We start from the raw sequence: 26557 nt of genomic DNA on the forward strand, positions 1-26557 counted from the left end.
ACCACACCGCCGCGAACTCCTGCACTGTGCTGTGGGCTCGACAGAAGGACGGACCCCACTGCCCCTGGCTGGCTTGGTGAGCACTGGTCACAAAGCCCCAGCCGAGAGATGATGCATCCGTGAACACATCGAGCGAGGACTCGGGCAGGCGCCAAGGCACCGAACCCAAAAAATCCCGAAGAGGAATCAGGCGATGCAAGGCTCCCGGGTCTTGCGGAAGGACCGGCGATCGCGAGAGAGGTGGAAGGTATGTCCCCAAAGGAACCAGAACAGCCAACGAGGCCAAACCTGACCTGGCGGGAAGACCAACATCATGAAGTTCAGGCTCCCGCACAAACCCTCGAGCAACCGCTGGGTGACCCGGGAGCCCCTCAGAAACAGGCACAAGCGGGGCTGCAGCCGGAGGAGAGACTCCGGAGGAAGAGACAAGGAAGCGGTTCGAGAGTCCCAAACATGACCCAGCCATAACCGAACCTGGGAGGGCACCAGATGGAACTTCCTCCAGTTCACCAAGAATCCGAACCCAGCTAGCTGAGAAAGAACCAAATCCCTGGCTAGCAGACAACTGGACTGGCTAGAAGCCCAAACCAGCTAGTCGTCGTGGTAGGCCAACACTTGAAGACCTAGAAGACGCATGACGGGCCACAACGATCTGTATAAGGCGTGTGAACACGCGAGGCGCCAGATTCAACCCGAACGGGAGACAACGAAAACGGTATCCAGCAAGTCCCTGAACCTTGGATGAATCGGGACGTGCCAATAAGTGTCCCGGAGGTCCAGGGACACCATCCAAGAACCCGGCTCCAATTGGAGCCGAACCTAAGACAATGTAGTAATCCGAAAGGAGGGGCAATGAACCCAGGAGTTCAGACGGGAATGAACTAGAATGTCCAGAATGAACCTCAGATCCGCAGTCCTGTTTCGGCATTGGAAACAGATGGAAAACCCATCTGAGGGACGCGTCCAAGCGAACCCACTCCAAGACGACTCAACGGAGCGCAGGAGAAGAAGCCTGCCCCGCCAGTACCGAATCTCCCAAAGAAGGAGGGGCCACCCAATGCCACCGCAGGCTGAAGGAAACGACCCGAAACGCCCACAAATCGTGGGACCATGTGTGAGCGAACAGCGCAAGCCTCCCCCCCATCGCCCCATAAATGGGGCAAACGGCCGGCGCTCCTTACGAGACCCAGAACCCCGCACAGGGCGAACACACCGCCGACGAGCTGAAGGCGGGTCTGAAGGCGGAGCCAAGTCCGAACCTGGCGCCAGTGGCCTACCACGAGAGGAACCCTGAGCCCTGGCATGACCCCTCCGGGTAGGCCCCCCCCCCTGGAACCCCCAGAGAACCTACAAGTCCGACATCGGACAGCAACTGGGTGAAGCAGCCTGAATATATTGCACCACGACCGCAGGAGCAAAATGCAGAGGACAAAAGGGCGAAGACATCCTAAGAGCCAGGGCCCATATTGAATAAACATTCTGAAGGTCATTCCAAGCTGCACTGAGTGCTTTTCAGTGTTCCTTAACACCACTATGACTGTTTAAAACTAAAATGTGGTACTACTATCTGGATATTGCCCAGCATGATTATATTGTCTCATAAGCGCAGAACATCTTATATAAGAGAGTAACTTAGCAAAAGATAGTGAAAAGAAGTGCACATAAGTATGCAATAAGAATAATTAATTTAAAACTTGAGGAAATTATCTGCAAATAAATAATAATTACCTGAAGTAAGTTGAGCGGCAACTTCTGCACTCGTGGTGTTGATGAGGAACTTTTCAAGTTCTTTCATAATTGTTTCCAATGTAACATCAAATTTTGAAGTCTTATAATATTCCAAAAATTTTCCAAGTATTAACTGAATTGACTGGGTTGTAGGTTTCCTTTTGGCACTTGATGCTTTCAAAAGTAGCCTTACCAGTTCAAGAACTAAAGTATCTAGAGAAGGTAATGTTTGGCATGGAGCTTTAAGACAAATCAGGAGCAATTGTTCAACTGCTTCGTAGCTCACAAGTGAATGTTGTGATGATATAAATGGTTCCAGGGGCTTCCAAAAGTCAACACTGGCATTCATATTAGTGGCTTGAATTTGTATATCTTTTACTATCTTTTCAAAATATGGACATGTTTTGGGGGCAAGTTTAAAATATTTTTCTAATACTAATGCAATAAATTCCTGAGTCAATTCAGAGATCGGAGATTTCTTGAGAGCAAATGGTCTGTAGTTTGCTAAAATACTAGGGTGCTCTAATACAATTTGGATAACATGTTCAGTGTCATTTTCATCAAGAATAGTGCACAAATGTTTCAATATACACACATACCTTTTCACAAGCTTAGTTTCATTTTTTCCTAAGCTAGAGTCTAGATGCAAATAAAGAAGAAGCTGTGAGACAATCAAATCAAGATCTGTGTTTGTCATTAAATCTTTTAGTGTGTTTTCTTCCAACAATGAGTCCACTGATGACCAATCGCGAGTCATGAATACACACTTAAGAATCTCAGAGAGATTTACACTCTCAACAGATTTGATAGATAAAGAATTTTCATCTTCTTGTGGTTTTGATTCTTTAGATAAAGACATGAGATATTTTTGTGGTTTTGATTCTATAAATAAACACTTGAGATATTTTTGCAAATCTGAAGTCAAAATATTTTCATTTTGCAGAAGTATATCTGCTAAGAAGCCTGGGTCACTCAGAAAGTGAAGATACTCATTAATTACATTACAAAAATACTGGATGTATTCAGAGTCTGGGCATAATTTAAGCAAATCAATTGCAGCAAGAGTCAAACGAGAGAATGGCAATGATATGGAATGTGAGAAGATGTCTTCATTATCCGCAATTTCCATGGTTTCTAGTTCTCTCATGAAAGAATACATCTGACCATGAATACTTGTATTTAAATTACGTTTGGCTCCTAACTCAACAAGAAGATCTGTATAGGAACTGAGGGATGAGACAGTTTTCTGAATTATTTGAGTTAAGAAAGTAGATAGCTTTACTATATGGGTACTCGAGATATGTCTCAGCCACACCTTGATATTGCCATCATAATGAGAAGAAAGCCCAACCTTAACAAGGGAACTTGATAATATTTTGAGGCACTTATCTGTAACAGAAAGCATTATTGATCTTCTTTCATTATCAATAAATTCCTCCTTTGTTTGAGCATAAGTACTTATTAACTGATAAATTGCATTTTTCTCAATTTGTGAAATTTGATCTACATTCAGGGAGCTGCCTATTGGAATTTCTTCACTGTATGTGCTACCTGCTAAGAAACCTAAGCACAAGACTTGTAATTCTAATTTGGTATTTGAATTTCTTATACAGTTATCATCTTCAGAAGATAAGACACGTACAGTCTGCAACATCTCCACAGGATTGATGACTTCATGAAAAGTTTGATTAGGTAATAACTCAGAGTAAAGAGTCAAGACCTTGGCAATGGTGAGGAGTTCAGTAATAGCTGGAACTGGAGCTGCAGTTTCAACCTGAGTTGAAGACTGCTCATCAGCTTGGATATCTGGTGGCTCTTGCCCTGCTGCAATATTCCAGCAATGAATAATGCTATCCATTGTCATCAGAGTTTTGAAAACTACTTCTATCAACTTTTTCTGAGAGCGATGTTTGACTTCATAAGAAAGTGACTCATTGCTAATGACATTATTTATAGTTTCTTTAGTTTTGGAAAGAATTGCAAGTACTAATTTCAGTCCAGAGTGCCTTACCGTTTTGTAACAAGATTCGGTTAATGACTGGAATAACTTATGATTTAGAGGCCGAGGCAAAATTAATTTATACATGCCTTCCCAACCTCTTGTGTCCATTTTTTTCCAAGGTTTCTGCTGTTCAATTATTTGTGTTAACATTTCAACAAGGTTAATGTATGCTTGTGTGGGTCTTGGCAAGATAAAATCCTTGATCGACAGCAGGTAAGTCTCTAAAATATCAGGGCAGGCACCTAAGACACAGCTAATCAGCTCACATAACTCTGGACTTTCCCAAGGTCTCTTCTTCAGATATATTGTGTTATATATATGTGAATTATTTGTATTAGTTTTACCAGCCTGGACATTTTCAATGAAAACAATTCCATATTTGGATGAAGTATACAGAGTAAGCATAAACTTTTGTAACACTTCCTTGATCTGAGCTCTTTCTAATTGAATGTTTTCCCCAATCTGAGTATCCATTTCCTGTGCATTCTTGCCTCTAGCCAGTTTCCCCATTGGCCCCATCCAGTCGTATAATTCTAGAAGAGGCTTGGTTGTGATTGGTGTGAAAATATTAACTTTCATTGTCTTACTAATACCACGATTAAGCAGTACTGATTCATGCAAAACCTTCAAGACATTGATGACTCGTTCACATGGATCCCACATAAGACCAGGAAAAATTGCTGGCAACAAATCTGAAAAAAAAAACTTATTTAGATACAGCTATAAGGTATCTTGTGGTAAGAAATTCTCAGTCAAGGAATTGACAGGGTAGATTGACATTATTTAGCACAGGTGGTACATTAACAAGGGGACACAGGTGGAAATGTCGTACTCAAATGAGCCACAGACACACTAGAATTTTTTTCCAGTGACAGTAGTTAATAAATAGAATGCACTAGGAAGTGATATGGTGGTGACAGACTCCATATACAGTTTCAAATGTAGATATGATACAGCCTAAAAGGCTCTGGAATCTGTACACCAGTTGAGAGGCTGGACCAACAAGCTGAAGTTCAACAAGTTCAGCAAGCACAATAAGGCGAGTATGATTAGGTGAGTACACAATTTGTGTGTATATATGTGATGTATGTATGTATGTATGTACGTACACACACACAAATTTCCTGAAATACTTGCCTTTTTTCTGAAGAAACTGTCTGATAATATGAGGATCTTCTGAGGCATTCAGGAAAGCCAGAAATAAATATATGCACCAAGCACGAACATCACGAATGTCTTCCAAACTCTGACGATTCACCAAAAGATGAACATTGATTCTTTGCCAGTCTACTGTCAATAGTACCTCACTTGCAGCTTCTCCTCCTATCATCACCATTCCTATGAATAAAACATGCAATCAGATTGTACCCATCCAAGTTGATTTTTTAAACAGTAATGGAAGCAAATTTATATGAAGAAATAAAAACAATTTTATGTAAGTACTGAAAAGTTGTGTACTACTGTATTAAAGTATTTGTTTAAGGACAGGCACTTTCCGATATTAGAGTCAGCAGAGATCATATCACCCACATAAATTATCCTCATATAAGATTAAACACATTTCTTGCATCAATACCTAAAGTCTATAATGAGATGAATAGAATTTATTTTTTAGAATAGTATTGTATTTCTTAACTGCACACATTAATATTTGTCAAATTCAGCGTTGAAGACGCTGGGTTTGTAACACCAGCGATGAATGTAATGAAACGTCATTTTCTGGGTGAGACCCGGAGGCACCCCGGCATCCCTCCCTCCGGTCGGTAGTTTTTCACGTGTTTTGACATCCAGCCTAAGAACTGAAGGGTGGATAGCTGGCGCGAGGGGTCTGGGGCTCCCTTTTTCCCTTCCAGGGGAGGGGGGGAGCAATGCGACGTGTGACGTAATAATCATTTGCTCTTTACTTTTAGGGGAGTTCTATCCACTTGTTCGGCATGTGGTAGCAATAATTTCACCAGAATAGGAGTTTGTTTTAGGATGCTTACCTTTCTGGGTGCCTGACCCAGTTGATGGCAGACACAGGATGTTTCTAACCACACAGGGGTTTCTATAGGCCATTGCTCCCCATGCCTCTGTATAAACATCAGAGGTCCGCGGTTGTTCAACGTCCTCCCAGCGACCATAAGAAATATTGCTGGAACCATGGACATCTTCAAGAGAAAACTGGACTGTTTTCTAAGAGACGTTTCGGATCAGCCGGGCTGTGGTGGGTATGTGGCCCTGTGGGCCGCTCCAAGCAACAGGATGGTGGACCAAACTCTCATAAGTCGAGCCTGGCCTCGGGCCGGGCTTGGGGAGTAGAAGAACTCCCAGAACCCCATCAAGCAGGTATCAAGCAGGCCTCTCTGAGGTGGCCAGGTTCTGGCTCGTGGTCCCCGGTAGGCCCAAAGAACTGCATACACATGACTGATGCCAAAGTCTGACATTAGCATATCAGACTAGTAAGCTCCAGGGAGCCAAAGGGGCTCTCCCCCAGAAAAGCCACCTGACCACCAACCAGATGATGAGAGACTCGAGTCAAAAGTACCAGACAAGAAGACTCGAGGAGAAGACCGAACCAGCCTCGCCACAGACCAGACCGACCATGTAAAAGAGACAGAGCCATGGGAAAACCTCCGGGTGCAGACACCAAGCAAGCCACAAAGAAACCAAGGCTGTCAAAAAACCTAAAGGAACGACCGCCAGGGAACCAGGAATCCAAACCCAGTGAGCCAGGAAAGAACAAACCCGGCCAAGCTGACACGATCCGTCTGGGAGGCACCCCCTCCCCTCCCCTGGGACCCTTGAAGGAACAATAAGCCCAACAACAGACAAGAAGTGGCTGCTTGCAGAAACTGCCAACCCCAAACTCCGTAAACAGCAAGGCCAAAAAGGGCAGCGAAAAGCCTAAGAGCCAAGGCCCGGGCAGAGGCCAACAAAGAACCAAGCACCACGAGCCGGAACCCGAGACGTGAAGCGAAAAACAGTGACACCACAACCTGCAGAAGCGGCACCACCAGTCCCAACAGGGTAGAACGAAGCATGTCGATGAGGAAGTTAGGAGAACAATGAAGGACACGTAGTGCACTAAAACAAAGACGTACTGTCTGAAAAGGGACAAAGAAAAGCCAGAGCCAGAGCCAGAGCCAGAAGCCAAGCGCCCTCGGCCCCAATGAAAAGGAACAGTAAGGGCAGGAGTGGGTGATCGGAAAGCTTTATATACACCAGCAGACATCGCAACACAGAAGCTGGTGGTGACAGACAAGGAGAAGAGGAAGAAATCAAAGCTACACCAGAACAATGGGCCCATTCCACAACAGGAAATGGAATAAGAAGACATCTCAACCAAGCATGAGCATGAGAATAGCCAATATGCACCTACCAAGTTACACAACAAGGTGTAGGAGAGAGATAGGAAGACGTAAAAGGCAACGAAAAGACCCGAAAGACAGTCCAAGCACTGGAAGCCAGGAACAAGAGTAGAAACAACCGGCAACAGAAGGTACAGGAACCATATACACAGACTAGGAGCAAAGAAAAGACAAGATACTCGCCCAACTCAAGTGCTAATGAGAGACGCAAACCCCACATGAACACCAAAACCCAGACCCTAAGAACAAGAAACATGGCTTCCAACCCACAGGAGGAAGGGGAGAGGTGCAAAAGGCGTATATACAAGCCGTACATATATATAAGGCATATAGATGTGTATATGGAATGGACATATGGGCAAACCCCATGGTAAAATCCAACCAGAATGTTAACCGGGCCAACCCACGCTCTGCGCCTCCACAACGGTCGCCCAAGTCAAAATCGGGGAACGCCCCAAGAATACCCCACACATCTTCCATCCACAAAAAAAAAAAAAAAAAAAAAAAAATTCCCTATCCAGGACAAGACAGAAAGCCCAAGATCCCAGACGTACCCCAAGGGCAAAGACAACCTCAAGTGACAATGTCCTCTATTGAGGAGTGAATCTTGAACACCCCAGGGAAGATAACCCTGAATGCAAGGGTAGTTGGAGCAACTAGGGAAGATCACCCTAGGTGTATGCTGCTCTGCATACCAGAAGACACCTGGTCACCACACCACACACACTGCTGGTACAGCCTCACAGGGCAAAACCCAGAACAGGAACTTGAGGCCAGAGGTAACCGATCTGTCCGCCAGCTCTAGCACTAACGGGGGTAGCACTAATAAGCGGAGTGCTAGTTGCATGAAGTGTTGCTCGTTTGGTTTCTTTCTATGGGAGTTATTTTGATCTTTCAGGATGCAGAATGGACAAATTAACCAGTGGTCTGTTTTGATATGCCTACCTTAGGGTCCTTCCCACTTCGATGGCAATTATGCCATGCAGTATTTTAAATGAAAGGTACTCATAAGCCATTGCTCCTGCACCTCTCTGAGGGGGACAGGTTCTGAGTCGTGGTTCCCGGTAGACTTAAGGACTCCTGTCACATATCAGTTTGGTTAGCTTCAGTGAGCTGATCGGGCTCCCCCACAGAAAATAGCTTTGAGAAATTATTTAATATGATCAGTAATATTGCTATAATTATATTGTGTAACTATATAGAAATGCAAGGGACAAAATAGCATATATTAGAAGAGAACTTATATTACCTGTAAGACAGCGAAGAACAGCTTTGGAATTTCTGTTGGTGTTCGATGGAGATAACAGTTTATACACAAATGCATCATAATTATGCAATATCTGCTGGGTGATGTGTAAACCAATCTTGCTGAATTCGCTCAGTTCTCCAGCAATACTGAAAATAAATTTATGGCAATGATGTTTAGGAATACCAAACATAATTTAGGTAGTAAAGGATCCTGGTAGTACAATCGGGTTCATTCTCAATGCTCAATTGAGAATTCCAGGTTCGAATCCTGGGCAGGACAGAAATGGTTGGGCACATTCCCTTTCACCTAGTAGTAAGTAGGTACTCAGGAGTTAGTCAGCTTGTTGTGGGGGTTGCATCCTGTGCAGGGTCAGTAATTCGACCTTGGGGGAGGACCTCGATTTAAGCCTAACGTACAGTATATGAATACACTCACCCGACACAATGAATTACTATTATTATAATTTAAATTAAATTTATCATTTAATTTTAAAGATTGTGCAAGTAAATATAACTATTAACTCTTGTACACAAGTAGAAAAATAGCTATGTATTTTTATTACTGTGATGCTCTCCCAAGGGGGTTTACGAGATCCACCAAATTCTCATTGCACTAGCATGTTTCAATTAACTACTACTATTATACTTTCGTTTGAATAAATGCACCTGATGCTATCAAATGACATCATTTGTCTCTGTGCAATTCTGCATGTGTTTGTGTCCTGTTAACATATTGTAACTCCTTTAGTCATTCTTAAGATCGTTATTCTTTAGTCATTATTAACACCGTAAGAGCAGTACTGAACACCAAGCACAGCACAGCAAGAGGAATCGGAGCTGGAGCCACCCGACTGTGCCTAATCACATCAGCCTAAGAAGTAGTGGTTGGATCACTGGCGCGGTGGACTCTGGGGCTCCCCTTTCCATCTCTCAGGAAGGGAGGCGCTGCGTAGACAAGCAGCGCAGTGCGGCTCGTGTGACATGTTTGACTGCTCGTTTTCATTTAGGGAATTCTGTTTACTCGTTTGGCTATTTTCATTGGTATTAACCAGAATAGGGGTTTGTTTTGGGGTGCTTATCTTTCTAGGAGCCTGTCCCTGTCGATGGCAGATATAGAATGCTCCAAATCACGTGGCCAGACCTATAGACCATTGCTTCTCGCGCCTCTCTAAGGAGGCCAGGTTCTGGGCGTGGTCCCCAGCAGGCTCCATCCACACTGACTGATGCCAAAAGTTAGGGATATACTCTACATATCAGCCGGGATAGCTCTGGGGAGCTGAAAGGGCTCCCCCCCAGAAAACACAGAAAAGAAAAAGATATGGCATATGTTCCTTGGAATCACTGGGTGCATTTGAATAGGTTGAAAATTAAATGAAAATGCAAGGAGAAAATAAAAGATTTTGATCCAAGAGTAAATAACTTAACTAGGAAGCCAAACTGTAAGGTGCTGTAAAAATAAGAGGTTTAAGAATGCACGGCTAACTATTAAATAATGCTAGAGAACACATATTGCTAGAGGTAAAACACTAATGTGAAGTTAACGTTATTTTCTATTTTCCAAAGTCAATTAATCTGTGGAAATAAACAAATATTAAGATAACTTTTTCTAATTACAATATTATATAGACACATTAATGATCTTACTTCAATAGTACATGCCCAAGTGTTGTAAAAATTGTTGCAAGCTCGGCAGGAGTGCGCTTCTCAGCTGTCAGCAAATTGAGTATTTCATCACAATTCTTTGTTGCAAGTAGAAACCTATGGATGCTGCCTGCTGCATCTTTACTCTCATCTATGTTTGTGTTGAAGTTCTCTAAAGCTGTAAACAAGAAATGTGTGTGAATATTATGTCTGCAGCATATATCCAGTAATAGTTCAATTATATATATAGTATGATGTATAAATTATATTTAATGAACAAACAAGGCTGGGTAACAGGAGCAATGGTCTTTAGGGTTTGCATAAAGATTGCTCCTATTATGAGGTGGCTTTGGCATGGGTAATTTTTTAAATAACCAAAGGAATGCTGCTCTGTGCGGAGACTAAGTTCTCGTAAGGGGCATCAGCCCTTTCGTGGCTCGTCCCATTGACGGGGCGAAGGGGAGGTGGGAGGCTCGTTCTTCACCCCGGCAGTCGCCGGGGTGAAGTCCGGCCTCGCTCCTCCCTCCTGGGGAGGGGAGGGCTGTGCGGACGAGCGATGTTTGCTTGTTTGCTTGTTTCCTTGGGATTGTAGGGAGTTTCTACGTCTTTGTTCATTTTTTTGTTTTAGTTTCTTACCATGTTGGGTTTGTCTTGTCATGCCTACCTTTCTGGGTGCCTATTCCCGGTCGATGGCAGATAAGGAAAACCCTCAACCACAAGGGGGTTTTCCAGGGTCATTGCTCCCTGAAACCTCTCTGAAGGGGCCAGGTACTGGCGCTGATCCCTGGTAGGTCTGAACTCCATAGCTAATGTCCCAGTCTAATATAAAGTACATTAGCCCGATATGCTCCTGGGAGCCGTAGGGGCTCCCCACAGAAACAGAGTGGAGTCCGCAAGCCAGGACGACTCCGGAACCTCATAACGAACCCAGTATTAAACCAGGACGACTGAACCGAAGGACCCGCAAGGACACATAATTGAAACCAAGAAGAAGCCGAACCCAAATACAACTCGTACGCAGATGGGGGAAAGGAAAACCCCACTCCTTGTAAAACAGCAAGCCCCACTCGGAGGGTTGGAAAACCCAGGTGGGGTCGAACGGGACCAAGGCCCCCAAGTCAGCGTCTCCCCAACCCCGGGAACCCCGACATCAGGCCTCAGGGACGAGTTATCTCCCAAAGCCCCGGCCTTACAAGAAAAAGCCGGGGTGGCCAGGATAGCAGGAAGAGGATGGGCTCACTGGTCAGACCCCCGTAGCTATGACTGGAGGAACAGATTCGAATGCATCTGCAGCCACTGCGGAAGGGGCAACCCCCGAAACTGCCCAATTCTCAGAAATCTGTAAACCCTGCCTCAACCCCGAAGCCCTCAGACGCTTATTAGCTGGAAGCGGAGGAATTGGGGGAACCACATGAACCACAGCACGGGAAGAACAAGGGGGTGCAGACAGAACCAAGACCGAAGCGACCAACACTCCCAAGTCCGGGTGTCCCAATAAACAAAACGGGGCAGCCTCGGGACATCCAGGGAAGCAACCAACCTAAACCTAACTTGCAATGCACGAGCCGCCTGCACCCGAATAATGTCATCATTAGATTATGTGAACTGAATCAGAAACAAGCAACAAAGCTGGGAGGACTCGGTCGAATGTGTCACCAACCCAACAGGCGGCATGACGGAGGCAAAAACAATGAGTGTCGCCCTGAGACAAGAGGACAGAGCAACCCTCAAACTCGCAGAAAGCGAAAGGGGACTCAGGGGCCTTGAGGTTATCTTGAGATAATTTCGGGGCTTAGTGTCCCCACTGCCCGGTCCTCGACCAGGCCTCCACCCCCAGGAAGCAGCCTGTGACAGCTGACTAACATCCAGGTACCTATTTTACTGCTAGGTAACAGGGGCATAGGGTGAAAGAAATTTTACCCATTGTTTCTCGCCGGCGCCCGGGATCGAACCCGGGACCAGATGATCACAATTCCAGTGTGCTGTCCGCTCGGCCGACCGGCATATCTTTGTTAATTACACAATATATCAGGAAGTGAGTAGGCGTCTGCACTCCATGACCGACAAGCTACTGAATGCCACTATAAAAACATATGTAACTATAAAAACATATGTATCTTCACTTGGACTTTAAATATGTCTATTGTAAAGTACTTAAAACAAAGCTTATATTTCTATCTTTCTTAAGACGTAAAACATTTGTGTATATTAACGAATTTACGTGAAATAAACATTGTTCTGAGACACAGTTGTTCTGTCGATCAGTCTGCGTGGGGGTCGGAGTTCGGCGATAATTAAAACACATCAATCTTCATTAAAACTTTAATTATGTCTATGATAGTGTTTAAAATGAACCTTATATTTCTATCTTTCTTGAGGCATATAAAACATTTACGATTATTTACACATTTACGTGAAATAAACATTGTTCTTAAGAGAGTTGCTCCGTCGGTCGATCTGTGCAGGGTTGGTACTTGGCGATTATAAAATACACGTATCTTCGCTTTAAATTCAAATATGCCCATGGTAAGGTATTTAAAATGAAGCTTATATTTCTTTCTTTCTTGCGACATATAAAACTGTTACGTTTATTAATGAATCTGCATGAAATAAGCATTGATCCGAGATGAATATTGCAGCTTTTGAGCTTGACGAGCGATGAAAACTGCCACGTTTATACAAATACAAATATCTTCGGTTTGATTTAAAATATTTGTCTGGTAGAGGTCATTCATATAGATCTAGAAAGCGTGAGCCAGAATCACATGACCTTGCCAGCCTCACATCAGTCACAGAACTGCAGGGTGGATAGCCGGCACAGGGGTCTAGGGCTTCCTCTTTTCCTCTCCCAGGAAGGGGGTTGCGCAGACAGCAGCGCGGTGACGTGGTGACGTCATGCTCATTTGCTCATTTTTATTTGGGGAGTTCTGTCCACTAGTTCGGCTTTCAGTAGCAATATTTTAACCAGAATAGGGGTTTGTTTTGGGGCGCTTACTTTTCTGGGTGCCTGACCCAATCGATGCAGACCAAGAATGCTTCCAACCACACGGGTTTTCATAGGCCATTGCTCCTCGTGCTTCTCTGAGGGGGCCAGGTTCTGGCTTGTGGTCCCCGGTGGGCCTAGAACTGCATGCACATTGACTGATGCCATAATCTAATACATTCATATCAGCCCGATTAGCTCTGGGGAGCCGTAAGGGCTCCCCCCCCCTCCAGAAAAAATGTTACGCATATATAATTTTTTGCAGCTACGCTACAAAGAGTGCGAGTACTGAAAATAACACAAAGCCATTTATTTGGTAAATTACAGTCAGTCTATCATTTTTATATATCAACCTAAACTGCCACAACCATATGCAGGATATTTTAATTACAAAATTAGTACTAAAGTAAAGTTCTGCTAACCCACGATCTGACCAAAACAAAGTTTAAAACAAAAAAATTGCACTACCTGCTATGGGAAGGTTCCCTTGCAGGTCCTCAATAATGTTGGATATATTCATATTTCACAAGGTAGAAGCGACTATCATGCTCTTCATTTATGGTCTTCCTGTCCCTGCGTCTCCACGCGCTCTCCTCCCTTATATTGAACTCTCCAGTTCTATACTTTCACTTTGAAAGATACATTAAAATAATACACTTAATTTGCACATATAATAAACCAAGAGTATGTATCTGGCGAAGAATACGTTTAACCAGAGACATTAATGTTGTAAGGTAAGGCCGGCCACATGGAGCCTCAGCCTCCAGTGTTTACAAAACGTGTCGTGTTCCGATGCTTTCGCTCTTGGCTTGGCTAGCTCACATAATTTTCGCACATTCATAATATTCCACACACAAATTGCAGTTTATTGCACTAAAAAAGTGACAAATTATATAACTGAAACAATAATTGGCAAAAATATAAATAATTTTGTATGTGCTTATTAATTATATTTGTTGATGTAGGAAGAGTGCGAACACTTGAGCTCTTGACGTGTGACTTTGCCAACTCGACAGGCCTTTTATGTTCATATTTTGTGTTCAACAGCACTTGTGCCTTTGATATTTGAAAAGCAGATGTTGTATGGAATGACAGTGTCACAGGTCAGCGTACAGTTAAGGAACTAATCAATCATTATTTTGTAAGCATATGGAGAACTATCCTGCCTGTCATAGTCTCGTAAGACTGGGTTTACCCCTCACTGCTGGCTGCCTGTCTCGTCCCTACTTCACCCCTGGGTCGCCTGAGACGTGTTGCAGTCTTCACCCGTTGCCTTATATAATAGTCCAAAAACATCCATCAACTATGCAAGTCTATTTGATGCCTTGCGCATATATAGCCTGGGGTCATAGGGAAGTTCTTACATTTTACATTTCTGATTTGATCTTTAATCTTGGAGGGGTTCTGGCATTGGCTTGGCAAAGAGGTGCCACTAGTTTGCAAATCTTTAAATAGCTCCTAGTCTGCCATGGATTTCTTGTTCTAGATTGACAAAGGGGAAGTGGATATTTTTCTGTAGTTTATAAATTTATTAGACTGCACAGAGGTTTACCTGAATTTACCTGGTAGTACAGTCGGGTTTGTTCTCGACACACAAGCGAAAATTCCGGGTTCGAATCTCAAGCGGGACAGAAGTGGTTGGGCACATCAGGGGTCTACTAGCCAAGTGGACAGCGCGCGGGGCTCGTAATCGTGTAATTACCTAAGTGTAGTTACAGGATGAGAGCTACGCTCGTGGTGTCCCGTCTCCAAAGCACTGTTTGTCATATAACGCTGTTAAATTACTGATGGTTTTGACCTCCACCACCTTCTCACCTAACTTGTTCCAACCGTCTACCACTCTGTTTACAAAAGTGAATTTTCTTATATTTCTCCAGCAGCTTTGTTTCGTTAGTTTAAATCTATGACCCCTTGTTTTTGAAGTTCCGAGTCTCAGGAATTCTTCCCCATCAAATTTATTGATTCCTGTTACTATTTTAAACGTAATGATCATATCACCTCTTTTTCTTCTATCTTCTAGTTTTTGCATATTTAATGCCTCTAACCTCTCCTTGTAGCTCTTGTCCTTCAGTTCTGGGAGCCACTTAGTGGCATGTCATTGCACCTTTTCCAGTTTGTTGATGAACTTCTTAAGATATGGGCACCATACAACCGCTGCATATTCCAGTTTTGGTCTAACAAAAGTCGTAAACAATTTCTTTAGTATTTCTCCATCCATGTATTTAAAAGCAATTCTGAAGTTAGAAAGTGTAGCATAGGCTCCTCGTACAATGTTATTAATGTGGTCATCAGGTGACAGTTTTCTATCTAGAACCACCCCTAGATCCCTTTCTTTGTCAGAATTCTTTAAAGATTTCTCACATAATTTATAGGTTGTGTGGGGTCTATGTTCTCCAATTCCACATTCTATACCATGGCATTTATTCACATTAAATTCCATTTGCCAAGTGTTGCTCCATATACTTATTTTGTCCAGGTCTTCTTGAAGAGCATGACAATCATCTAGGTTTCTTATCTTCCCTATTATCTTAGCATCATCAGCAAACATGTTCATGTAATTCTGTATTCCCACTGGTAGATCGTTTATGTAGACAATGAACATTACCGGTGCAAGAACTGATCCCTATGGTACTCCACTCATGACATTCCTCCAATCCGATACCTTGCCTCTGATTACGACCCTCATTTTTCTGTCAATTACGAAATTTTTCATCCATGTTAGTAGCTTACCTGTCACCCCTCCAATATGTTCCAGTTTCCAGAACAACCTCTTATGGGAAACTCTGTCGAAAGCCTTTTTTAGGTCCAGATAGATGCAGTCAACCCAACCATCTCTTTCCTGTAAAATCTCTGTGGCTCGATCATAAAAACTGAGTAAGTTCGTTACACGAGAACTTCCAGATCAAAAACCATACTGTCTGTCTGATATTATATCGTTTTTCTCCAGGTGTTCTACCCATTTAGTTTTAATTATTTTTTCCAATATTTTGACTGCTACACTTGTCAATGATACAGGTCTATAATTAAGGGGGTCTTCCCTGCTTCCACTTTTGTAGATTGGAACTATGTTAGCCTTTTTCCACGCATCAGCTACAACTCCTGTAATCAGGGATGCCTGAAAAATCAGTTGAAGTGGAATGCTGAGCCCAGGTGCACATTCTCTCAGAATCCATGGTGAAACTCCATCTGGACCAACTGCTTTGTTCTTACTTAGCTCCTTGAGCATTTTTTCCACTTCATCTCTAGACACCTCTATGTGCTCTGTTGTTCTCTAGAATTCTTATTGTGTCTGGTTCCCTGAAGATTTCATTTTGTACAAACACACTTTGGAACTTTTTGTTTAATGTTTCACACATTTCCTTTTAATTTTCTGTGAATCTATTTACCATTTTCAACCTCTGAATATTATCCTTTACCTGCAATTTGTTGTTTATGAATTTATAGAATAGACCTGGTTCTGTTTTACATTTGTCTGCAATTCCTTTTTCAAAATTTCTTTCTGCCTCTCTCCTCACTGTCGTGTAGTTGTTTCTCGCATCTTTGTATCGCTGGTATGTTTGGGGGTTTGGCCTCTTCCTGTATTGATTCCATTTTTGTGTCTTTTGGTCTCTGGCCCTCTCGCAATTTCTGTTGAACCATTCCTGTTTCCTAGTTCTGCATCTCTGTTTTGGTATAAATTTTTTTGTGCCTTTATCATATATTTCACAAAACTTGACATACATCTCATTCACATCCTTCCCTAGCAACAAGTCTGTCCAATTATACTCACTAAAAAATTTTCTAAGGTCGCCATTATGTCCTCTCCTGAAGTCAGGGTTTTCAACTGCTTCAACTTCCTTATTTTCTTCCAGATTATAACGCATTGCATACTTTATTCCTAAAAAGACATGGTCACTTTTACCCAAGGGAGGAAGGTACGGAATATCAAATATCTCTTCCTCCTTCCTGGTAAATATCAAATCTAGCATGGAGGGAATGTCCCCTTCCCTCATCCTCATAGCTTGTTTAACATGTTGATACAAGAATATTTCCAGGATGAGGTCTACAAATCTACAGGTTCAAAAATCTTCTGTTTTAGCTTTATATGCTTCGCAGTCAATGGATTTCAAGTTAAAGTCGCCGACTATCAACAGTCGTGATCTATCGTTATCCGCTCTCGCTATAATCTCTCTCATTATTGTTATAAGACCTTCTCGTTTACTGTCTAGCGCCTCCTTTGACCATATACTGCTTGGCGGTAGACTATATGCATTTATGATCATTAATTTATCATCCTCATGGCAGATCTCTAGTGCTATTATGTCAACTTCTTGTGGATTGGCAATCAATATTTCGTTCACCTTTAGGTGTACTTTCACCAGCATAGCAACGCCACCGCCTTTCCTAATTTTTCTGTCCTGTCTCCAAATTGAGTACAGTAGCCCCTTGGGAATATGATCTCATTTAAAATAACATCAAGTTCTGTCTCCATGAGTGCAACAATGTCTGGTGTCTGCAGCTGTATTACATCACTTAACTCCAGTATCTTCAATCTCACTCCATCTATGTTGGTGTATGCAATCTTCAGGAACTTGTTTCCCCTCTCTTTATTCTTCACTCTCCCTCTCTCTAATGATTTTGTTGGTTTGCCTTTATGTACCACTTTACTGGTTTGCCTACCCCTATCACTTTGTAGAAAAAGAATTGATTTCTTCTTCATTCCTGCTCTCATTTAAACGTTTTGCCTCGGCGAGGTTCAGTTTCAGCTTCTCTCTGTCTTCTTCTGAAAGATCTGGTCTTAACGACCACACTTTCCCATCCTCATCACTTTGTAATTTTCTAGCATTCCTTAGTACTTCTTCCATCTGTTTGGCACCGTTTAGGGTGATCCTCAAAGGTCGATCTTTCCCTTTTACGTATCTGCCTATTCTCCGGTAGTCGCACACATTCTCTATGATAGTAAGACCTTCTACGAGGCCAACAATTTTATCTACTACTTTCGCTTCTTCTACAGCTCTTTCTGACCCAGATGTTATCTCCTTTTCTTTGCAACCAAAAATTATCAGGGATTTATTCTGATCAACTGTGTTTTGCACCAACGTTGGGTTAGATAAAATTAGAATTAGATGCCAATTCCTTTCTCACTTCCAGCCTAATGTTTGTTTTATCATTGTTGCTGCAGTGTTTGACTTCCTTTACTGCTTCTTCAATTTTTTCCTTCTCCTTGGCCACTTATGCATAGGTGTGTTGCATATCTTTCTTGCATTGTTCTATTCCCTGCATAACTTCCTCCATCTGTGCTGACAAAAGCTCTTTCTCCTGTTGAATTTCCTTACCTAACCTATTGTAGTCATTTATGTTTAAATTTACTTTAACTTCTTCCAAAGCTATTTTTAAGAGTTTATTTTCTTCTTCCATGGCTTTGCAATTTGTTTCCAATTAATTCTTATCCTTGCGCAAGTCTTTCACTAAACCCTCAAGACATAAAACATTGCTATTCAAATGGTCATTGCTTTCTTTCAATTTACTAATTATTTCTATATGAGATTTCACTATGGTATCTAATTTTACCAACTTGTTGTGTAAACTGGTTATACCAATGCTTTCTTCATTGAATCCCGCAAAATCAAGCTCTCTTTTGTTTTTCCTCTTGCCGGTGGTTATCTTGAATGTTCTTCTCTGCACTGGAAACAGTAGGGCAACTTTTTCTCATCCAATATTTCACTTCCCTTAGCACATTCCTGTTATCTTGCCTATTTTTCAAGAGAACTATACCTTTATGTTCTCTGGGACACCACCCACTATCATCAACCTGTACTACAATACCTAGGATTGTTGAAATATGCTGGAGCTCCACTGATGCAAGTGTTGACCCTAGTAATTCGACCATAGGGGGGGGGGGGGTTTACCTTGATACAAGCCTAATGTGTATGAGTACACTGGCTTCCTGTCCCCTGATAATGAATTATAATTTATGGTTTTGGTGGATAGGCAATTTCATAAGTTTATTACCCTATGGGTGAAATGCATCATTCATTTTGTTTATTACAGCTCCTACAGGCTGAATAACTTTCAATAATTGGTTGATTGTACTCCAAGGATCTTTTCTTCATCATCCGTCTGTTGCATGATAATGCTGTTGTTATGATAGTTATGATGTGAATTGTTATGACCTACATTATGACCGTCTTTCATCTACATAGTTTTTCTGACTTGGCACTTTCTTTTGATAATTACTTAATTGCACTTTTCAGAATTGAAAAGCATTTGACAGCATGAAAAGACTTGCACTTTTCTATATTGAAAAAACATTTATCACCCCTCTGCTTGTTTGTGGAGTTCATGTAGATAATTTTGCAAGATCTCTGTTGATTTTGTTTTGCACGTATCCGTAGCTCTTTGTTGATATATATTACAAAAAGGATTGACCCCAAGATGGAACTGTGTGTATTCCACTCAACGTTTTTCCAGTCAAATTCTTCTTTATTTAGGACAACCCTTTGCTTTGTTTATTTTAACCATTGTTTTATCCATCCTAGTATTTTTGCATTTATTGAATGAGCTTGTAATTTCTGTGCCAGCTTTTCATGTGTACTTTATCAAAAGCCGTAGAGAAGTCCATGTATGCTACATCTACTGGAAGTCTGTTGTGCATTACCATTTGGAAGCTGGTTACCATTTCCAAAAATGTAAGATTAGGCAAGATTTATTTTGTGCAAAACCATGTTGTCCTGTTTTTATAATATTGTGCACTGTAAGATGATAAATGATTTTCACTCTTACAGTTCTCTCCATAAGCTTGCAGAATGTGAGGTTAGTTCAGGTGAATTGGTGGAAGGCAATTGAGTGGCCATGTTGTAGTTTGGCCATTCTGTCAGGAAGGCTGGGTGTTGTCATTCTGGGATCACCAATGTAGCACAATTCAACAACATGCAGAGGTCTATTTTCTTTAAGATCCCCTGACAGATGAACAGTAAATACACAATATATATTGATACAAGTTATAGTGGTTGAAGTTTGGCGAGATAGTGTTGGGAAGCTGTGGGCTGCATAGCCAGGCTAGTGGTAGAGTCCACTAATGAGACGGTTGGGTCAAGGGTGGTCATAAGTGCTTGCTTTCAGAGTTGTTACCCCTGGTTAGTCTGTGGTGATATTGATTCTACTAGTGTGGGCTCGCCCTTATGTACATTACCCGCCAGTTGCTGATTGATCGAGGAGAACCATCTTAATTCTGGAAAGTGTCTACATGTAGGGATATCTCTTCAATAAGTTGGTTATGTTCTTTAAAGTGTAACATATTCTTTACAGGATGAAGTGTCAATGGCGCTCGTTTGGATACAAATCAAAAGTAGTGGTGCTGTGCTCTATTGCCAATTTCATCAATGCAGCAGATAGAGTTTTAATGCCCCTTGCCATTGTTCCCATGGCAATTGAATATAAATGGAGCTTGTATTGGCAAGGATGGATCCTATCAGGATTTGCTTTTGGTTATTTTACTAGCCAGGTTAGTAAAATTATCAGTATTTTATGAAACACTAAACTTAGGATGTGTTCTATTTTAATATTATGAAGCAAGTGGGAGAGGTGTTCCATAATGTACGCAATATAAACAATTATTTAAATTCAACTGAAATGAACAAAGCCTTGTTAGTTTAAAAAGTTTTCAGATTTGTATTTTCTGTGGGAAGGCCCGTCAGCTCCCTGGAGCTATTGGGCTGATATTGCCTAATATTAATACAGGGCTTCAGTCATATGGAGTTGTCATGCCTACCGGGGACCACTAGGCAGAACATGGTCCCCTCAGAGATGCGAAGGGAACAATGTCCTATGAAACTTAAATATGAAAGTATTCATGTCTGCCATCAACTGGGGTTGAGCACCCAGAAAGGTAGGCGCTTCAAAACATAGCCCCTCCTGGTAGAAGTATTGCAACCTAAGACTGAACAAAGGCTGGAAACTCCCCCTGAAAGAAAAACAAGCAAATAAGCAACATGTCATCACACCACACGCCACTCGTTCGCGCCCAGCGCACCGAGCTGGCAGCCGGACCGTCAATTTGTCGGTTGACGCTAAACGGGGTGGATGTCTGCTCTGGTCTCAGTTGCCTGATTGGCTTCACCCTGCTGCTGTTCCTGCTGTACACTGGAGGTGGCCAGGAGTTAGTACCAAGGGCTGCATGAGCTTGGAAAACCTTCCCAGAGTGCCCTGTGAGTACACCCCTTGGGGTTGAGAGTCCAATGCTTTGGATCCTATGGGTCCCCATTCCCATACAAGTAGCGGCTGCTTGGCTTTCTGCCTTATCGAGGCTTTCTGCCTCGATAAAGTTAAGGTAAACATATGTACATACTGTATTGTAGTTAGAGAAAAAAATTGTATTCTGTATAAAATGTATTTTACGTTAATGTTTTTGGGGGTGTGGAATGGAATACAGTGGTACCTCGGAACACGAGTGTCCCTGTATGCGTGTTTTTCGGAATACGAGCCGGATTTCCTCGGAAAATGTGTCTCGAAAGGCGAGGGTTACCTCGGAACGCGAGTTTGTTGATACGCGTTCATGCCGACCTAGCGCGTGGTGGTACGGCGATCGTCGCCCCTCCGTCCCTCAGTTTACCATTGTCTCCTGCCCAGTGACTATCCCTCCTGAATTCTTCACAAGGATTTACAGTTTTATGTCGTTTTTCTGGGGGGAGCCCCGTCGGGTCCCCGGAGCTATCCCAGGCTGATATGCTAATGTCAGACTTTGGCATCAGTCATGTGTATGGAGTTCTTAGGCCTACCGGGGACCACGGCCAGAACCGGGCCCCCTCAGAGAGGCAAGGGGAGCAATGGCCTATAGAAGCCCCCGTGTAGTTGGAAGCATTCTATGTCTGCCATCGACCGGAACAGGCACCCAGAAAGGTAAGCGCCCCAAAACAAACCCCTATTCTGGTTAAAATTGCTACCTAATACCGAACTAGTGGATAGAACTCCCCAACCGAAAACAAGCAAATTAGTGTGACGTCACACACTGCCGCGCCGCTGTCTGCGCAGCTCCCCCCTCCCCGGGAGGGGGAAGGGGGAGCCCCAGACCCCCCGCGCCGGCTACCCACACCTCAGTTCTTGAGGCTGATGCTATGGGCGATGGTCGTGTGCTCTGGCTCCGGTGTCGCTACTGCACTGTGCTTTGAGTGTGGTGTTAGTTTTGTGGGTGCGAGAGCCAGGAGTTATCTTCAGTACTCGGGCTGCATGCGCCTAGGGCTGCCTTCCCTAGGTGCCCTGTAAGTACTGCCCTTGGGGCTTGGGGCCACCTTCCACAGGCTCCTCGGGGTCTGCCTCTGCTGGTCCGTTTTACCTTTCGGTTTTTCGGCCGCCTGTTGGGCTCTTGGGTGTTCTGTTCTCCCTTGTTACCGGCAGGTAAGAGGCAGTTTGCACTGGTAGGGGCGCAGGGTGCTGCTCAGCTTGTAATTCCCGACATCGTGGCCGGCTCTGTTCCTTGGGGTTTCGCTGTCCTCTTGCGGGGTTTTGCTTTTCTTTTTGTTTTTGCCTGGTGGGGGGTTCTGTCATTTTATTCAGTTTGTTTTTGCCCTTCCACTGTTCTCCTCGGTGGCGCCCCCTGCTAGGTCCCCGTGAGTGTACACGTCCCTGGGGTTCAGCTTTAGAAGTTTGCTTGGTAGTTTTGGGCGCCGGTTTGCAGCACCCTGCCTGGGACTACCTGAGCGCGAGTCCTCTTAAAGTAAACGCTCAGGACCCTGGGAATCCCCTAGGGGGCGCGTGGGTCCGATGGATGTGACCCCGGAGTCCCCACTCGCTGTGTGCGAGTTTGAGGGTTGCTCGGTCCCCTTGTCTCAGGGTGACCCTCATTGTTTTTGCCTCTGCCACGCTGCCTGTTGGGTCGGTGATACTTTCGACCCTGAGTCCTGTGAGTGTTGCTGCTTGCTTGTGACTCAATTTCCCAATCCTCTGATGATTCTATTCGGGTACAGGCGGCACGTGCGTTGCAGTCTAGGTTTCGTCTGTTGCAACGCGCTCGGTTGGTTGCTTCCCCGGATGCCCCGGGGCTGCCCCGCTTTGCTTTTCGAGACCCGGACTTGGGGGTGGGGGTCGCTTCGATCCTGGTTCAGTCCGCACCTCCTCGTCCTTCCCCTTCTGTTCGTTCTGGTCCCCCGCCCCTGCTTCCGGCCCCGAAGCGTCTGAGGGTTTCGGGGTCGGAGCAGGGGTTACTTGATCTCGAGACTCGGGCAGCTTCGGGGGTTGCCCCTTCCGGGGGGGCGGCAGAGGCATTCGAGTCTTGTCTCCCGGCCGAAGCTTCAGGGTCTGACCAGTGGGCCCCCCTTCCTCCAGCTTTTCCGGCTGCTCCGTCCTTGTCTTGTGGGGTCGGGGCTTGGGGAGAGGACTCGGCCTCGGGTCCTGTGGTGACGGACCTCGAGGCTGGGGAGGGACTGACTTGGGGGCCTTGGGCCCCGCTGGACCCCGCCTGGGTTTTTCTTCCCACTGAGCGGGGCTTATTGTTACAAGGAGTGGGGTTTTCTTTCCCCCCCTCTGCGTACGAGTTGGATTTGGTGTCGGCCCCTCCCCGGGTACGGTTCCGTGTTCCCCCAGGTACGTCGGTTCCGTCCTTCCGGAGGTTTTCGGCTTATCGCATCCAACCTGGTGTGGTGCGAGCGGCCTTTGCAGCTTACCTCCTGCGTGACCCGGATTATGCCTCGGAAATGGATCCGTCCACGTTCAGGTTTGGGACTTCGTTCCCTTTCTGGCTCCGTTACGAGGTTCCGGAGTCATCCTGGCTAGCAGACTGCCCCTTGTTTGGTCTGGATTCCTGGCATTCCTTCTGTCGTTCCCGCACGCTGGAGTGGCGGGAAGCTTCCACGGTGCTTCAGGTTTTCCTGGGGGGTGAACTTGAGTACCTGAATGAGTGCTTGTTTGCCCCTGCCCTTCCCCGCGATGTGGGCGTTATTCAGCTCCATGTGCAGGTTCCCTCCCTTTCGGCGGCGCTCGTGGCGGAGGACTTGCGCGCTCGGGGCCTTTTGTGTTCGGCCTTACGGTTCTTTTCCCTTCTGGAGCTGTCTTCGGATTGGCTCGTGGAGGATGTGGGGACGCTTGGGTCCGTCCCGGGGTCCGGCACCTTGTCCTCGGCTGCGCGTTCGTCGGCTGCCTTGTTGAAGCTGTTCACGCCGATTTTGCGGGATGCGGTTTCCCTGTTCTATGCTTCCCGTCTCGCGTGTCGGCAGGCGGTGCTGGGTTCCTCCGTGGAATCTGCTTGGGCTCTGGCTCTTAGGCGTTCTTCCCCTTTTTGTCCTCTCCTGTTTGGGGAGTCGGCCGTGGCGCAGTTTATTCAGGCTGCGTCGGCGGCTTGTCGTCCGATGTCGGACTTGTTGGTTTTCCGGGGGTCCCGGGGTGGGTCTTCCCGGAAAGGTCGTGCCAGGGCTCGGGGTTCCTCTCGTCGTGGTAGGCCTCTGGTGTCAGGTTTGGGGTTGGCTCCTCCTGCGGACCCTCCCTCGTCTGGTCGGCGCGGTGTTCGCGCTGTGCGGGGTTCTGGGTCTCGTAAGGGTCGCCGGCCCTTTCGCGGTTTGCCCCTTTGACGGGGCGATGGGGGGGCGGCTTGCGCTGTTCGCCCGCGCCTGGTCCCTCGATTCGTGGGCCTTTCGGGTCGTGTCTCGCGGCCTGCGGTGGCGTTGGGTGGCCCCTCCCCCTTTTGGGGGGTCGGGGCTGGCGGGGCAGGCTTCTTCCCCTGCGCTCTGTCGAGTCGTCTTGGAGTGGGTACGCTTGGGCGTCGTCGAAACGACGTCGTCCCTCAGATGGGTTTCCCGTCTGTTTCCGGTTCCGAAACGGGACTGCGCGGACCTGCGGTTCATTCTGGACTTGTCCCGTCTGAACCCCTGGGTTCATTGCCCCTCCTTTCGGATGACTACGCTGTCTCAGGTTCGGCTCCTCTTGGAGCCGGGTGCTTGGATGGTGTCCCTGGACCTCCGGGACGCTTATTGGCATGTCCCGATTCATCCGCGGTTCAGGGACTGGCTCGGTTTTGTAGTGGGGCGTCTGAGTTACCGCTTTCGTTGTCTCCCGTTCGGGTTGAACCTGGCACCTCGCGTGTTCACACGCCTTACACGGGTTGTGGTGGCTCGTTTGCGTCTCCTAGGTGTTCGGGTGTTGGCCTACCTCGACGACTGGCTGGTTTGGGCTCCCAGCCAGTCAGCTTGCTTGCTAGCCAGGGATTTGGTTCTTTCCCAGCTCGCCGGGTTCGGGTTCTTGGTGAACTGGAGGAAGTCCCATCTGGTTCCCTCTCAGGTTCGGACTTGGCTGGGTCTCGTGTGGGACTCTCGGACCGCCTCCTTGTCTCTCCCTCCGGAGTCTCTCCTGCGGCTGCGGTCCCGCCTTCGTCTGTTTCTGGAGGGCCCTCGGGTCACCCGGCGGTTGCTCGAGGGGCTGTGCGGGAGCCTGAACTTCGCGATGGTGGTCTACCCGCCGGGTCGGGTTTGGCTTCGACGGCTGTTCTGGTTCCTTCGGGGTTCCCCCTTCCGCCTCTCTCGCGATCGCAGAGTTCGACCCCCGGGGGCCTTGCGTCGGTTGCTGCGTCACCGGCTTCCTCTTCGGGTTTTTCGGGGTTCAGTGCCTTGGCGCCTACCCGAGCCCTCGCTCGATGTGTACACGGATGCGTCGTCTCTCGGCTGGGGTTTTGTGACCAGTGCTCACCAGGCCGGCCAGGGGCGTTGGGATCCGTCCTTCCGTCGAGCTCACAGTACGGTGCGGGAGTTCGCGGCAGTGTGGTTTGCTCTGGGGAGGATTCGGGTGGCCCGCGGATCGACGATTCGGCTCCATTCGGACTGCTCTCCGGTGGTTCATTGCCTGAACCGCGGGGGTTCGATGCGGTCCTTGTCTCTTTGGGGTTGGTCGCTTCGGGTGACTCGTCTGCTGAGTTCTCGGGGTTTGGCTCTCCTGGCGGTTCACGTACGGGGCGTGTCCAACGTCTTGGCCGACGCCCTGTCTCGCTTCGTTCCCCTCTCCACGGAGTGGACGGTCGACGACGAGTCCTTCCGTTGGCTTTGCCAGACGTTCGGGCGCCCCGAAGTGGACCTCTTCGCGTCGGCGTGGTCGCGGCGTCTTCCCGTTTATGCGGCGCCCTTCCCCGATTGCGAGGCCGTCGGGGTCGATGCCTTTCGGCTCGACTGGTCGAGGTGGGGGTTCCTGTACCTCTTTCCCCCAGTTCGGCTGTTGCTCCAGGTCCTGACTCGCTTAGAGACTTACCGGGGGAGAGTTGTCCTTCTGGCCCCTTGGTGGCCGGCCCAGCCTTGGTTTCAGGCGCTGGTTGCTCGGTGTCCGAACCCGAGGGTTTTCCCGCGGCTCCGCCTCTTTCAGCAGATCGGGCCGGTACGTCACGTAGCTGGTTCGATCTTCTCCTCGAGTCTTCGCGTATGGTTTTTTTGACTCGAGTCTATCATCATCTCTATGGTGATCAGGTGGCCTCCTTGTTGGTGTCCCACCTGAGGGCTTCTTCTCGGCGGCAGTATGAAGTTTCCTGGCGGTCCTTCCGTTTCTTTTTGCGTCTTCGTCGTGTTAGCTCCTTGTCTGTTCGGGTGGTCTTGTCCTTCCTCTCGTGGTTGTTTCAGGACCGTCATCTTATGCCTAACACTGTCGCTTCGTATCGTGCGG

The 26557-nt window shown here is 46.0% G+C and overlaps 2 protein-coding genes across 6 annotated transcripts in view; one reads left to right on the forward strand and one right to left on the reverse strand.

Moving 5' to 3' along the window:
• LOC123774597 (nucleolar pre-ribosomal-associated protein 1) overlaps positions 1 to 13736 on the reverse strand; it is a 44121-nt gene extending 30385 nt beyond the window's left edge. The window contains exons 1-5 of the mRNA XM_045769002.2: positions 13421 to 13736; positions 9973 to 10147; positions 8330 to 8475; positions 4868 to 5068; positions 1729 to 4422 (exon numbers count right to left, since the gene is read on the reverse strand). Of these exons, the coding sequence (XP_045624958.2) occupies positions 1729 to 4422; positions 4868 to 5068; positions 8330 to 8475; positions 9973 to 10147; positions 13421 to 13472 (3268 nt within the window). The 5' untranslated portion in view covers positions 13473 to 13736. The remainder of the gene's footprint in view (positions 1 to 1728; positions 4423 to 4867; positions 5069 to 8329; positions 8476 to 9972; positions 10148 to 13420) is intronic.
• A 180-nt stretch (positions 13737 to 13916) lies between these two features.
• LOC123774596 (uncharacterized) overlaps positions 13917 to 26557 on the forward strand; it is a 50635-nt gene continuing 37994 nt past the window's right edge. The window contains exons 1-2 of one of the 5 annotated variants that reach the window (XM_045768999.2): positions 13917 to 14055; positions 20240 to 20435. In XM_045768999.2, the coding sequence (XP_045624955.1) occupies positions 20241 to 20435 (195 nt within the window). In that variant the 5' untranslated portion in view covers positions 13917 to 14055; position 20240. Of the gene's footprint in view, positions 14094 to 14130; positions 14260 to 17002; positions 19621 to 20239; positions 20436 to 26557 lie in introns of those variants that run through there. The other 4 variants (XM_045769000.2, XM_045768998.2, XM_045768996.2 and 1 more) reach the window with 4 other exon arrangements.

The sequence above is a fragment of the Procambarus clarkii genome, chromosome 51 (assembly GCF_040958095.1).
Source record: "Procambarus clarkii isolate CNS0578487 chromosome 51, FALCON_Pclarkii_2.0, whole genome shotgun sequence".
In the NCBI taxonomy this organism is placed as follows: domain Eukaryota; kingdom Metazoa; phylum Arthropoda; class Malacostraca; order Decapoda; family Cambaridae; genus Procambarus; species Procambarus clarkii.